Source organism: Psammomys obesus, unplaced genomic scaffold (assembly GCF_907164565.1).
Source record: "Psammomys obesus unplaced genomic scaffold, mPsaObe1.curated_primary_1811, whole genome shotgun sequence".
In the NCBI taxonomy this organism is placed as follows: domain Eukaryota; kingdom Metazoa; phylum Chordata; class Mammalia; order Rodentia; family Muridae; genus Psammomys; species Psammomys obesus.
Window position 1 is genome coordinate 1,413,355 of NW_026590598.1, and position 14,916 is coordinate 1,428,270.

A 14,916-nucleotide genomic window follows, 5' to 3' on the forward strand; every position below is an offset into this window, starting at 1 on the left:
GGAACCCACTTGGACACTAAACTGCCATGGACTACATCTGTGCAGGGGTTCTAGGTTATCTACATACCTGGTATTTGGTTGGGGTATGAGTCTCTGGGAAGACCCCTGTGTTCAAATTTTCTGGTTCTGTTGCTCTCCTTGTGGAATTCCTGTCCTCTCCAGATCTTACTATTTCCCCTTTCTTACATAAGATTCCCTGCACGTTGCCCAACAGTTGGCCATAAGCCTCAGAGTCTGCTTTGATAGTCTGCAGGGCAGAGCCTTTCAGAGGCCCTTTGGCAGGTTCCTAGATTGTTTCCTGTTTTCTTCTTCTGATGTCCATCCTCTTTGCCTTTCGGGATGGTGATTGAGCATTTTAGTCAGGGTCCTCTCTCTTGATTACTTTCTTTAGATGTACAGGTTTTAGTAGTTTTATCCTATGTTATATGTCTATATGAGCAAGTTTATACCGTGTGTGTCTTTCTGCTTCCGGGCCAGCTCACTCAGGTTGATCTTTTCCAGGTCCCACCATTTACCTGCAGCAGCTCTCTTAATGACAATTTCCTTCTCTGGGATTTTTCCTTGGTGACTGATTAAATAAAACGGAATGAGCTAATGGCGAGACAAAGCTTTATTATATAAATGCAGGATTGTTGGGAGCAGGGAGGGAGGAAGAGGGAGAAGGGGAGTGTATGCTGGGGCTAGGGAAGGGAGGGAAGGGAGAGAGGGCAGGAAGGGAGCAAAGGCTGAAAAGATGTCTGGAGTGTATAGTAAAGTTCCCCATCCTCGGCTTAACCTAGAAAACATAAAACAAGAGATTAGGTAAAGCTTAGCCAGTTTTTTTTTTTTTTTTTAGCATGACTGTAAATATATTTCTGAACTAGTATCAAAGGAAAACTTTCAATCATAGATACAGTTCATAGGCTAGGATCCCGCTGATCACTACAGACTGAATCACTACAGACTGAATCACTACAGACTGAACAGCAAAAGCTTAAAAGGTAGTGACAAAGCCATGGCTCCACCCTCTTTATCCCCAAACCAGCAAGGCCATCAGCCACATGTTTTAAATAGCCCACAGGGGCTTTGTTCTGGAGGGACTTCTCTCAAGCGGCAACAAGAGTTGAGGGTGGGGTGGGGGGTGTCTTTGAGGACAGGAAGATCATGGGAGAGAGAAACAGGAGGAGGAGGAAGAGAGAAGCAAGAGAGGATGTCATGGGTTAGCCTGGGAAAAGCACATGGCCTATCAGCATGGACAGAGGAAACTGTTCCAGATGAAGGATCTATTTATGGAATTACGGATGGGAGGTAGCCTGGGATGGGGCTGGGAGGTAAAGGTAGTTTAGAGGGTTAATATCTGCCTTGCCCCAGGTAAGATAAGGCTATTCTAAAAATCTACCAGGTGTCTGTGATTTTAATTAATTGTGATAGTAGGTTAAATATACTGCTGTAATAATTATAGGACTAATAATAAACACTATTAGCCTGATACCCTTTATTTTACTCAACAAAAATCGACTTGGGTAAGAAAGGATTTATTCAGCTGTCAGTTCCACATCACACTCAGAGCAGGAACTCAGACAGGACAGGAACCTGGAGGCAGAGGCCATGGAGGAATGCTTCTTATTGGCCTGATCCACCTGGCTTGCTCTTAATGCTTATAGAATCCAGGACCACCTGTCCACATGTGACACTACCCACAAGGGCCTGGGCTTTCTTTCATTGATCACCAGTCAAGAAAATGTACCACAGGCTTGCCCACAGGCCAATCTGGTAGGGACATTTTCTCAATTGGGGTTTCCTCTTCCCAAATGACTCTGTGTCAAATTGACATAAAAGTAGCCAGCACAAGCTTTGTGCCTCTTCCAGGTGTAGACTCTGCATTTATTAGTGTATAGGCTATTCTTCAGAAAGACCCCCTCCCAAACAGTGGCTGGCACGGGGTAGAAGTCAACCTCTCTTTCATGTAAAATCTGCTCACAAATAGTCATGGGGCATGGGTGAAGTGGAAGTTTCTGGTTTCTTTGGAAACTCAGTTGTGTCATGTGGCTATGTTTTTGGTTTGGATCCCAAGTGTGAATGTGGGAATGTTGTGTCCCCATGCAAAACAGCCCCCAGGAAAACAGCTCTGTGAAAAGGTGCATGGTGTTGGTCAGCTGAAAACTACCTCGTTTGAGGGCCGTGGTTTTTGCGAGCTGGAAAACATCCTTGTGTGGACTCTGAGAAGGGATAAATAGAAGACCACAGACAGTGAGAGAATCCTTTTGCGCTGTTATGCGTTGCAACAGTTCGGCCCCTTCGCTGGTGTTTGCAGAGAGAACTGCTCCAGAGAACTGCTTTGCCGCTTTGGCAGAGTTTTGCCGCTCTGGTGGGCTTGTGCCATTTGAGCAGAGTGTTGCCACTTCTGCTGAACTGGTCCGCTGCTCCTGATTCGGATTGCTGCTGCTGCTTTGCTGTCTGAGTAGACTACAGGTATCCTGACGACTGAGTTTGGTAACCCCCAAAGAACTCACTGACCCTTTATCAGCAGGAAGTGGATAAACAGGTCTACAGCCTCTTTTCCTACTAATCTCCTTAACTAATGTCCCTGTGTGTGCCCATGCATGGGGGCGCACAGGGCGGGGGTGGGGGTTTGGAAGGGAGGTAAAGACATTTAAGAATCTTAAATAAAGTAGGTTTGAAAAAAATCTAAGCTTACCACATGACCTGGGCTCTGACATCTTTAGGATCTGGCCTTTGTGGGAGTGGTATAAACAAGCCTCACATCATGACTTCATTGTGTTTGTTGGGAGGGAATATAAAGCACGGTTCTTCTGAAGACAATAAGCGAGAAGATGAACACACTGTCTCACCTCTCCCGGGGCACAATGCACCCTATAGCTTGTTTCATGGTACCTGAGAAATGCAGTCAGCATTCTGGATAGTGTTCTTGCCTAGAGGAGTTTCCACAGATGGGGAGAGGGTAGACTGGGGTTAATTAGCAGTGTCTGTCTTGGGCTTGATCCTTAAATGAAATGAAAGGAATGTGGGGAGCTGAAAAGCCTGTAATTAGCCCTGGACCCTTCTGTTTCCTCCCATTGCTATGACCCCGTTATCCATTTGTGCATCTGTCACCAGTGTCCCTGAACTCTTCAAAATGCAGGCCTTGGGGCAAACATACCCATGGATCAAGCCAGTCTGTATTACAAGCTCACAATCTGGGACTCCTATTTATTTGGAACTCAGGAAAATGTAGAGTTGAACTTAAGCATCGTAGGTATTTTTGGATAAACTATCATCCATCCATTCGTCTGTCCGTCCGTCCGTCCATCACCTATTGTATACCTGGGGAGTTAGTGCCCTTCTATTTATAGAGCTAATGGTTAAAGGAATCTTTTGCATTGTAGGGATATTTTGTTAGAAAAAAAAGGAAACAGTTTGACATAGGAAGTTTTCTCCTCCTCAGCCATCAACACAGTGGGTACATTCCAATTTAGCATCTCTTCTAACTATCACAAATCCTCTGCAATACCCCACGCTGCAGCAGAAGAGCCTTTTTTCTCTGCCCTAGGCTTGTCAAACAGGGGCAAGAACATACTAGTATGTGAGCTTTTTTAATTATTATTTTTTATGTTAATTACAGTTCATTCACTTTGTATCCCAGCTGTAGCCCTGGTATGTGAGCTTTTTAGAATCCAAGCTTTTTAGGTAATATTTTTAGGTCAGGGTTACCAGGAGGAAAGAAACTAAATCTGTCACTATTGTTATAATATTTCTTCTTGCTCCTGTTACATTAAAAATGGAAAAGATACCTGACCCTCTTTCTCTTTAACTCGCTCTGGACCTCAGCCCTTTGGAGACTTTGGGGGTCTGACTCCCTAGCTGTTGATCATGCTCAATTCAGCACGATGCACACTAGCCTGTCTGTTTTTGGCCGTTCTACCTCCATTCCTCCTTTGAGGGAAAGCATGGTGTGTGTGTGTGTGTGTGTGTGTTCTCGGTGGAGTAATGGGGCTCCCAGAGAGGCATTCTTACAGAGGAGCAATGACAGAGTTAATTGTTAATGTGACAGAATCTAGAATCACCTGGGATATGGGGCTCTGGTAATGCCTGTGAGAGATTATCTTGATCAAGTTAATTGATGTGAGAAGATCAATCTTAATTATGGATGGGGCAATTCCCAGGGCAGGGAGCCTTGGCTGGATGAAATGGAGAGAGTGAGCTGAGCACTAACACACCTTTATTGCTCTCTGCTTCCAGGTTAGGAATACAACGTGACCAGCTGCTTCAAGTTCCCATTGCCCTGAGTTTCCTACCACAGAGGACTTCGTCCTAGAACTGTGATCTAGAACCAGCCATGTCCCTCAAGCTGCTTTTATCAGAGTATTTTATCACAGCAACAGGGAAAGAAACTAAGATAGGAGCCAAGCGCTTCCTTCCAAGGCAGTAACGGGGCGTGGCACCATTAAGGACTGTTGCTTCACCTGGCTCCTGCCCTGCAGGGGCAAACTGGGTTTTCTTGATGTCAGCTTCCATTGGTGCTCTCTGCAGTGTCCCACACACTGCCCTTTTGCTTAGCTTAACCCGAATTAGTTGTGTGACAACAATGCAAGATACAGCACATTAAAAATCAAACAAAGGGACCAAAACCTACTCAAATATAAACAGCTTTCTTGACCCCTGTCTTTCTTTCTGGTGACACTTGTCTTCTCCCCTTTATAGCCATGCTTTGGTTGACTAGGCATATACCTCGTTAGTGTCTCTTCTCTAAACTATCCCTCTACCCATTCCTGGAGTGCCTCCTCTAGCACCTCTCTGAAGAATATGCTCTAGCTGCCCTGAGTCACCTCAACACACTTGTTTTCTTCTGTGCTGTCTAGTTCCCAGTCCCTGCCCACTTGGTTTCTCATAGCTGGGTTCCCAAACCTCCTCATACTTATCTCTTTCTCGGAATATCTTACTTACCCTGAGTCACCTCTGTATCTTGGATGCTCATACCTCCCAAGGAGGACACCAACGACTCACTGTGCCCACTCTGAGAGACTGAGAAGATTCCATATCTGCTCCTCTCAGCAAATGGCACTTGTCCCATCTGGTTAACAAGCCAGATACACCTCTCCTTGCCCTGACCCTTTACAAAGCCCCATCTCCTCCCCATTCCCAACAGCCAGAGCTTGTACTCCGAGAGCCTAGCATAGGAGGGGCTTGGTAATTATATGAGTGACAGCAGAAAGAACATTGCACAGAACACTTTCACACCTACAGCCTACCCACAGCCCATGAGATAGGGAGATACTTACCATCGCTTATCAGATGAAGAAACTGATTCCCAGGGAGATGGACAGCCTTGCCTGAGTGTGGGATCACAGGGTAAATGAACATGTTGAAAGTTGGATGGGAATTGTTATCTAAGTCCCTATCCCAGTCTCTCCCTGGATCTCCTCCTTGCCAAGCCTTGGGACCAGTGAACCAAGAGGTCAAGAGGCCAAGAGCAAGGTGATGGTCGGAGGTCCTGGTGGCATGGTCCAGCCAGACCATGCCTCTGTGTATCCAGTCTGGCAGACATCAGTGAACACCCAGTCCTCAGCAGGCTTCCTTGGACCATACATGGCGAGGTTCTTATCAGGATTCCCTGGAGGCCATGGGCTTGGGGTCTGGGTCTGCTGTTAGTGTAGCCATGTTTACCCCATTCCTTCTAGGGCTGCAAGTGACATCTCTGGAAAGAGAATATGAGAAGAATAGGGATTTTTGGGAGAGACGGCCGTTGGTTAGTGTCCCTGGCACAGAAATCTTATATAGGCTCTTTGAGAAAGATCCTTCAGGCAGGCTGTGAGTGATAGGAAAGTAAAAACCTGAGGCCCTTGCTTGGATACCCCGCTGTTATGGTGCTTAGCTCTCCCAGAATGGTTGTCTTCCCAAGCTGTGGAGGATGCTGTGAGGCCCTGCTGGGAAGGGGTGACTGGGGAAATGTAGATCTTTCTGAGAAGATGGAGATGCGCCAACTGAGGGAGGGAGAAAGATGGTATTGGCTCCCCATAACTGCGTGGAAGGTGTCTAGACAACCCTAGGCAGCATGGAGCCCCAAGGGCTGCTGTCAACAAAGGAGTTTGACACAATTCTCTGAGGCTCAATTCTCTGAGACTCGGACTCAGAAGAAGCCTGGAGTCCTCTTAGTGTGTGGCCCTGGGTCCCAGGGTACCAGGAACTTCTTGTAGGTAAACTGAGTCTGGCCAGATCTGAGTGGGGTGGCTTCCTGTCCTGTGTGTTTGAGGATGTTGAGGGAATGTTATGGAGCTCCTAGGTTTCCCATGGGATCAGGCAACCCAAAAATCTGTAGAGCTTTTAGGAAGGGACAAGGTGGGATCAAGAAAGGGAGTGTCAGGGCTTTGGGAATTATAGGAAAAGAATTCAGGCTCCAGTGAGTCTGTACCCTTGGTCTTCACTGTGCATGTCAGCTCTTAGCATCCCTGAAGCCCTCTAGGAGACTGAAGGCCTCAAGCTGAATTGGGTCAGAGGGCAAGGGTGGAAATGGTGCTGGAAGTGGATTGGGTGACACCATATCAAGAATATGGACCTTGAAGGACTTGGCTGAGGATGTGACTTTGAAAAAGCAGACTGTGACATTAGGGTTCTTGGGGCTTGGGGCCTGGGGCCTAGGCAGGTGTTCCGAGGACCAGCCTGAAAGAATGGGTACCAAGCTTGAGTTTCTCCCTGAGGTGAGTGTAGAGCTGAGAAGATAGTCCTGTTGGATCCGGGCCTGAAGAATCCCCAACCCATAGTGGTAGAACTACAAGGCCTCAAGAGGGCAGGACCTGGGGAGAAAAGGTCGAAAGGCCTGGAGAATTGTGAGAGTTGGGGTAGAAAATGATAAAGGACAGTGGGCTGGGCCATTAGGAAGGGTCTGTAGATCCTGGTACCTGAGGGAAGAGTTGAAGGGATAAATCTCTAACGGAGTGAATTTGGGACCTGGAGGATTTGAGGCTGAACACGGCTAGACTGGGATAGGACGATGGCGCCCTTTAGGGGCGGAAGACTGGAACACACAAGCCAGCCGGCTGTGTCAAGAGGGCTGGTTGCAAAGATGGATGATCCCTTAGTAGGGAAATAGCCTTGAGGAGGGGTCCGGAACGGGGCTGGGCGCTCTTGGGGGAGGAGCCTAGAGAAGTGGGCGTGGGGCGGGGCCCGGGGTAGGGGGTGGGGCCGGCAGGCTGAGGCAGTGCAGAGGCGGGTGCGCCCAGGTGAGCGAGCCACCGCCCCCCAGCGCCCCTGCTCCCGCCCCTGCTCCCGGTCCCTGCTCCCGGTCCCTGTGCCAGCCTCTCCGTCTGCCCCTTGGCAGCGCAGGCTCCGCGGCCGACTGCATCGCGGCGGGCTAGACCCGGTGCGGCTCCGGCTCCATCTTGGCCCCGGGCACCTGTGGCGGCTGCAGGAGCAGAGCTTCCGCCGGCCCGTGCGGCCCTGGCGGCGACAGGGTGAGAGGCTGACTCCATCAAGGCCCGTGGTGGGTGCTGGGGTGGTGAGGGCGGCGCCGCCCCTTCCTGAATCCCTGAACCCACTCCTCATCCCTGCCAGCTCCGCATTACTCCGCACCATTGCCTACCCTTTAGGGTCGTCTTTTCCATTTCCCCTCTGCCCAGCCTCCGGGTTTTGTTTTTTGTCTTTTCTGCCCTGAACCTGTGTCCATCGGCCTCCACCCCGCCTCCCTTTGCTTTTTGCCCTCCTCACTTCCATCCGCACCCCCCACCCTGTGCTCTGTGGCCAACACCCCGCCCTCTTCTGCTCAGGAGCATCCCTACCCGCGGGCTCACTGCCCCAAGTCCTTTGTCCTGGGAAGGTCTGTAGCCTGGTTCCGAGGTTAGCGTTGGGTTCTTCTCCCTAAGACCACTGTGGGCTTTGCTCTGGAGGTGCGGAGAAGAGAGGCTGCGTGGTTTGTGGTGCGTTCAGGCCTTTGCCCGCAGCAGGGGCGGCCTGTGTCTGGCATGCAGAGTGCTCCTGTGCGAAGAACGATCTTTCCTGCAGGTTCGCCCTGTAAACCGGCCTTTGGGGTGACCACAGCGAGCTGCCTGTGACCACAGCGAGCTGACCACAGCGAGGGGCTGTGCTGGCCAGTGCAGGTAGGATCACAGCGGGCCACCTGGGCTGCCTTCCTGCTGTTGCAGCTGACCCATGGGACTTGTTCAGCCCACTAGAAGCACCTCTAAGGGAATGAGCAAACCCTCACATGGCTCAGGTCAGGCGCTGGGACTCTTTAGATCTCTCTATAGAGAGCAGGGGTGGGATCTTGAGCTTGATGCCTCATGCTTGCCTCAAGAACCCTTTCTTGGCATTTCTCTGCCTTTGGGCTCTAGGTCATCTTGATGAGGCTAGAGATTATGAGGGGCTGGTTTGATCCCTCGAACCCCCGTCCCTTTTAGGAATGTCTCCTGCTGCGTGTCTCCTTTCGGCTTGAGTGTTAGGTCTTATTTGCTCTGGGATGGATTGAACCACCTGATGTAGGTGGCCACACCCCTCTGTACAAGGGATTGGAGATATTTGTAGGAGTTATCCCTACCTGGTCCTGGAAGAACTTCTGTATTTTAACACTGGTGACCAGTCCTGTCTCTCCTCTCATGCTCTGATCCCTCCTTTGTGGACTTGCTTTTTCTTTTGTGGCGTTCTGGACACAGAGGTTGCCATCTTAGCACCTGCTACTTAAGAGGACAGTACTTACATGAATGACATCATGTGTCTGAGATGGGCTCCTTAGAAGCCTTCCTGGGTCCACCCCAAAGGTCTGGGCTTCTCAGTTGGGGTGCGAATCGGAACTTCTACCCTGGTGGAGCCAACAGCCTCAGGTTGGGCTGGTCTGGAAGTTTCTGAAAGTCTGGGTGCTTCTTCAACATGACGTTTATACTTGCTGCATGCGAGGCTGCTTGATCCCTTAGTTGTTGACAGTGGAACCTGAGGTAGCAGGACAGTCCAACAGTGACCACATGACACCAACCACAATCATCAGGACTTTTGCATCAGACAAGGAGGGAGAAAGAACGCTGATGACTTACTCAACACTAAGGCCCTTGGATACTTTTGTATGCCTGCCTTTTATGTTATGCTAGAACATCTTTTCAGGAGAGAGTGTCTGTGTGTGAGAATGTACATGTCAATATGGGTGACTGTGGAGACCAGAGACATCTGATCCTCTGGAGCTGAAGTTGCAGATAGTTAAGAGCCCCCGACTTGAGTGTTGGGAACCAAACTCAGGTCCTCTGCAAGAGCAGTATGTGCCCTTAACCACTGAGCCATCTCTCCTGCCCCATCCCAGGATCTCCTTTGGGTAAAGCTATACCTGCCCATGATTGCAACATGACTTTCTAGGCATGTGGCACGCACACCCCAGCCCTGTGTATATGCGTAGCTTTACACTACGGTTTAAAATAGGCTCTGGGAAACTAAGTGTGGTGATGGGGGCACTGGGGAAACTGGTAATGTCACAGGATAGGATGAAGGTAGCAAGAACTGGAAGATGAAGCTTACCTGTGGGGCATCTTGATGGCTTCCTAAAAGGTCATCTTTGCTTCTAGCACTTCCCCAGTGCTAGTTCCTACAATACTGTGGTCTCAAGTCACTGACGATGGACGAGCAAAAGGAGAAGATTACCTCATGCCATTGTGTTCAACCTAGTGTGGTAGGATTTACTTCTGTGTTGTGGACTGGGAAGAGTGAGGCTCAAAGCAACCTAAGAGCAGATATGCAATAGAAAGGAGAGCCAGTACTGGGAGCAGAACCTGCTCTTTCCTCCTCACTCTGGGAGTCCATCTCCTCAGCCTAGCCCAAGGTGTTGGTGACAGGGAGCAGGGGAAACCTCCCTTCCCAGGGGTTTCCCTCCCCCTAGGGTTGCTAAGGCCATCCAAATGCATATTGGACTTAACAAGAGGGAATTTACATACATGTCACAGTATGGTCTGAGTTGAGCACCTTGGTCATCCTGGTGGGCATATCCTAAAGCCTAGATTCCTGGGCTGGAGCAAGTTTTGAAGCCTCTGGCCAGGTGGATCTCTTTGGCTAAGCTAGTCTGGGCTTTTAAATTCAAAATACCATCGGTTGTTTGCTGCGTTTGAGGATGGTTGCTACACTGGTGAGGCTTTGAATTAGCCATTGGCAGTGGTGGGCTCTTTGATGTCTTTGAATTGCTCCAGTGCGGAGTGTTGTAACTTGCCACTTAGAGAGTGATGGAGTAGGTAAGATAGCCAGTGGATGCATAGCTTCCCTCTGGGGACTCTGTGGTCCCTGGTCTCTCTGAGGGATGCTAGCTCTGGGCACTGAGCAGTGTATAGCGAGGAAGGTGCAACTAAATTCTTGCCAGTGTCTCCTCATTAGATCTTGACATCTCTATATCACAAATCCATGCTGCTTATTTTATTCATTTACAATTAATGCATGTTACTGTTTTTTGCATGTACTCCTCTTTCCTGTGGGGACCAAGGGACTGGCCTGTTCTTTATGTATTCTCTGTTCCCTAGGAGGATCTAAAGTAGTAGGTCTCCCCCCAGGGCCATGTAGGTGATGAGGTTTCCTCAGGGCTCTTAGACCCTGTTGCTGGGTGATTGTTGTCTCCCTGCCAAGGATGACTTGGTGCCCACAGGACTTTCAGTCTGGATCTATCTTTATTCCATGAAGCCTAAAAATCCGGTGAGGTGCGTGGGTGGGGGTCAAGCTTTGCTCCCATCCATTTGCTCCATTGGCATGCCATGAACACCATTGGAAGTGCCAGGCAGGGGAAGGCACTGAAACCCCAGGTGAGTACAGTGGTCAGGTCAGAGATCTGCAGACTGCTCAGAGGGGCAGAGGACCTCATAGACTGATGGACCTGATTCCTGGCGGAGCCATTGGCTGGCTCTGTGCCCTTAGTCAGATCACTAAGCTTCTGAGCTGTGACCTCATTTGTAGAATGGAGATGATGAATTACATCACGGGGTTGCTGTGACAGTGGAATGGGACAGTGTTTGCAAAGGATATGGCTCAAGCCTGCAGCATTCGAAGCTGGTACTGTCATCATTGTAACTGCCCTCAGCTTTAATCCTTCCACCTGATTGTTGGTGTCAGCACTCCTTGAAGGTAGTAGTGGGCTGGAGTCCTTTCTTTGAATTCCTGCAGTCTGGCTTTGGAGACAAGGAACAGCTGGGATGGGACACTCCTTAGCAAACTGGCTGTGTTCAAAGTGGCATGGCCCAGTCCGGTGACTATTAGCCACACGTGGCCGGTTGTTTAAATTATTTATCAGAAATTCAGTTTCTTGGTCCCAGTACTTCCTGGGACAGTACAGGTGCAACCAGTGCCGGCCACACTGCACAGGACACGGTTCAGCCTTTCCATCAAAGCAGGCAGCTGTACTGGACCAGTTGTACTCTGCCCTTAGGCCTCAGACTTCTCCCCACTCTCCTACTCGAGGCAGGGAGAGGCTTCCTATAACAGAAATGGAGTTCATGAGCCCCTGCTTGCCACATTCCATTTTGGGTGGCTTTGCTCCAGGCTGGGGTGGTTGGTTCCTGTCAGTCTTTATCAGCCAGAGGTAGGTGGGGAGGATTGGGATTGCCTAAACCAAAACTGTTGCCTTCTGTACCTGCTGCTCCTCCCCAGCCCATCCTGCCTGACACGGAGTCCCTAGGTGATCTTCCCCATCTTACTGGGGCTGGGCTGGCCCAGTCATCTGAACCCTCTGGCCCTGCCCATCTCCCAGCCTGCCTGTCACTTTCCTGTGTCACCTGGCCACCTGTTCCTTCATCTGGGCACCTTCTCACTCTCTCTCCAGCCTTGGTCTCATGAGACTTCTCCGGAAAGTCTTCCCCTAGCATCACTGTGAGTTCCTTGCCTTGGCAGGGCCTTTCTTTGGACTGAGTTCTGGGACCTTAGCCCACTCCACCATGGCCTTGTTTTTAAGTTTGTTCTCTCTGTCATCAATGCAGCAGATGAATGCCAGCTGCATGTCAGGGCAAGGTGCTAACAGATGGTAAGGAATAGGCCATAGTCCCGACTCTGCCAACTTCAGGGGAGAGGGAGGGGGCCGAGGGTCAGCCAGACTGTTCTGTCTGGGCCCCATGAAGCTGGGCCAGGGATGGAGATAGTCCAGGTGGGCCAGCTGGGAAAGGTTCTCAGGAGGAGGTGGTGAGGTAGAAAGAGGTTGTGTTGAGCTTAGGCAGCTCTGGGTGTAGAAGGTGGGGGTGGGGCTTGTGCTGGAACAGACTGGGAAGAGAGAGCTGACATTTTGCAGAAGGTATGTCTGATTTTTGCCGTTGGGCTTTTCTTTTCCTTTCCACTGCTGGATGGTCAACCCCAGGCACAGCCAGAGCGAAATGATCCCCATGTTCCCAGTTGCAGAACAGTGTAGCATTCAGCAGGGGCTGGGGGAATGGCTACAGACACATGAACAAATGCTGAGTGAGGCCTGGCATTAAGGGCTGATCCAAATGTCTCCCTTTCCTAGGGGTAAGGGTGAGAGTCAGGAACCTGATAAGACAATCTGAGATGTGTCACAGTTCGGTAGGTCAGGCTGGAGAGGGTGGGAGGAGGGTATGAGTAGAACCAGGGAACTTCCCAGAATACCCAGCATTCATTGCTTCCTTATCCCACAAGCCTTCTCTGAGCCTCCTCTCTGTACCCAGGAAGCACCAATTCCTATTAAAGTGGATGCTGGCAGTCCCAGGAGTACTCAGCTGGGCTGGCTGTTAAAATTTGCAATCTTTCTGTGTTGATGAACTGAGAGCTGTTTTCTCAAAGCCCTCTGCCCCTCCGCATGCTGCCACATGCTCCCTTTTAGGGCCTCAGCACACTTGGCCTTTCCCCTAAGTTCCTCTCCCACCCACAACACCTATACCTATCTTGTAAGTACGGTAAAGAGCTGGCATAGTGGTGGTCTCCAGGGCCTGTTTCTGGGATAGTGATTATTAGGTATTTTCAGTGTTATCTGTGCATCACATGGGAAGCCTTGATTTGAAGTATCTGATAGTTGTCTTGTCACTGACGACCTTATGGCTCCGAGCAGTCAGGCTGGCTGGCACTGAAGCTGGAAGAATGCAGCTGAGATGCCAACACCCAGTGTGGCTTCACTCACTTTCCTTTTCTTTTTTTTTTTTTTTTGTAGGCAGCCATGAGTTTGAGGCACCCTGAACCAGGTGCCCGGGAACCGCAGAGTCCCCGCCCACAGCCCCTGTCCCAGAGTTCTTCCAGCTTGCTGTGTGAAGGTCGGGAGCAGAAGCCAGAGCTGCGCAAGAGTGCCAGCAGCACTGTGTGGCAGGCACAGCAGGGTGAGGCCAGCCCTAGTCCCCGGACCCTGGAGGAAGACGGGTGCCAGGCTGAGAGCGTGGAGCAAGCACAGACCCGAAGCCCACGGTCCCAGGCTGGTGCCGCAGGCCACTGGAGGAGCAGCACTGTTGGCAATGTGTCTGCCATGGGCATGGGTGGCCTGTGTCGCCTACAGGCCCCCAGCATGGCAGCTGTGCAGAGGAGTCACTCAGACTTGGTCCACAGTACCCAGACCCGGGGTCACAGCAGTGTTCAGAAGGCCAGCCTCAGCTGTTCCGCCCTTGGCAGCTCACCTGTCCACAGGGCTCAGCTGCAGCCTGGCAGTGTTGCTGGCCAAGGTGGCCAGACCCATGAAGTCCTGCAAAGTGACCCAGCTCCAGAGGATGGGACTTCTAGATCAGCCTGCTTGTTGGGGGAGAGTCAGGTATGGGTACCAACTGTAGAACTGGAAGGTACAGCTGGACTCATCCGAAGTCCCCAGGGTGGACCCAAAGGTACTGGACAGCCATCTACCACTCCCTGCCATGCTGTGCCCCCGGCAGCTCTGCTCTGCACCATGAGGGAGGCTGCAGCTGGTGGCTGCTGCCATGCCTTGCCTGCCGCAGGCATCCTGGCCTTTCCCAAATTGGTGGCATCAGTGAGTGAATCTGGGTTGCAGGCTCCGTGTGGGGTGAAATTCCACTGTAAATTGCCTGGTGGGATCTCTGGGCACCCTCACTGCTGTGTCCACCCATGGGGTCCTGCAGGGCTAGCCACAGAGTCTGGCTCCAGGACCAAAGATGTGTGGACCATGACCTCAGCCACTGATTTGGCCCTGGGAGTGGCATCAGCCCAGGATGCTGGGGTTCAGGCAGCTCCAGTGGCAGCCTGCAAGGCTGTGGCTACCAGCCCATCCCTGGAAGCCCCCGAGACTATGAACATATTCCCAGAGGTAATGCTGGGGTCCAGCCTGGAAGAGGCATCATCGCCTGTGAGGGATGTGCGATGGGATGCCGAGGGCATGACATGGGAGGTGTATGGAGCCTCAGTTGACCCCGAGGTGCTTGGTATTGCCATCCAGAAGCACCTGGAGATGCAGTTTGAGCAGCTGCAGCAGGCGCCAGCCAGTGAGGATGGCCTGTCTACGGAGGGCCGGAGGGGCCCTCTGCGGGCTGTCATGCAGTCGCTGCGCCGCCCCAGCTGCTGTGGCTGCTCTGGAGCAGCTCCAGAATGAAGAGCTGTGACCCTGAGGCTGGCCGTGACCGAGGCACAGCAGAGACTCCATGTCACCAGGAGCCACCCTCTCACTTGAACACCAGCCTGGGGCTCGTGGTTCCACGCAGCTGGGCTATCCTTTAAGGGCTTTATTCCCAAGACTCACTTCTCCGTCCGTCCTGGGCTCTGAACTTTGGGACAGGGGTTTTGCACTGCACATAGTGAAGTCTTGAGTTCTTTCCTGTGAAAATACTTAACCATTTGTTTAGGCTGTCCACAGACCTTTGCTGTCGCTCCCCTGGGACTCTTGGTGGCTTTATTTTTAATAGCACTGCTAGGAAATAATGAGTTCTTGAATTACACAGGAGGCCGGGTGACAGGGTTCCTCAGTCTTCGGAGAACTGACATTGCGAGAGGCCTCCTGCATACCATCTACTGTGCTGTCACCTAACCTTGTTGAGGTTTTTAACCTCTTTCCCACACTTTCCA

At 51.1% G+C, this 14,916-nt stretch overlaps 1 protein-coding gene and 1 long non-coding RNA gene across 4 annotated transcripts; one reads left to right on the forward strand and one right to left on the reverse strand.

The window, feature by feature from the left end:
* Positions 1 to 603: 603 nt before the first annotated feature.
* On the reverse strand, positions 604 to 8,074 carry LOC129677350 (uncharacterized). The gene is made up of 3 exons (XR_008720197.1): positions 7,752 to 8,074; positions 5,259 to 5,674; positions 604 to 775 (listed from the first exon to the last, which is right to left on the reverse strand). It is a non-coding gene; the product is annotated as an uncharacterized LOC129677350 (long non-coding RNA).
* On the forward strand, positions 7,259 to 14,702 carry Gprin2 (G protein regulated inducer of neurite outgrowth 2). 3 transcript variants are annotated; one of them, XM_055608008.1, is made up of 3 exons: positions 7,406 to 7,427; positions 7,975 to 8,069; positions 13,073 to 14,702. In XM_055608008.1, exon 3 carries the CDS (start codon positions 13,079 to 13,081, stop codon positions 14,444 to 14,446), a length of 1,368 nt encoding a protein of 455 aa, XP_055463983.1. In that variant the 5' UTR covers positions 7,406 to 7,427; positions 7,975 to 8,069; positions 13,073 to 13,078; the 3' UTR covers positions 14,447 to 14,702. The 3 variants fall into 3 exon arrangements, with proteins under 3 accessions (XP_055463985.1, XP_055463983.1, XP_055463984.1); XM_055608010.1 differs by lacking the exon at positions 7,975 to 8,069 and having other exon boundaries at positions 7,259 to 7,427; XM_055608009.1 differs by lacking the exons at positions 7,406 to 7,427; positions 7,975 to 8,069 and adding an exon at positions 11,769 to 11,790.
* Positions 14,703 to 14,916: the final 214 nt, after the last annotated feature.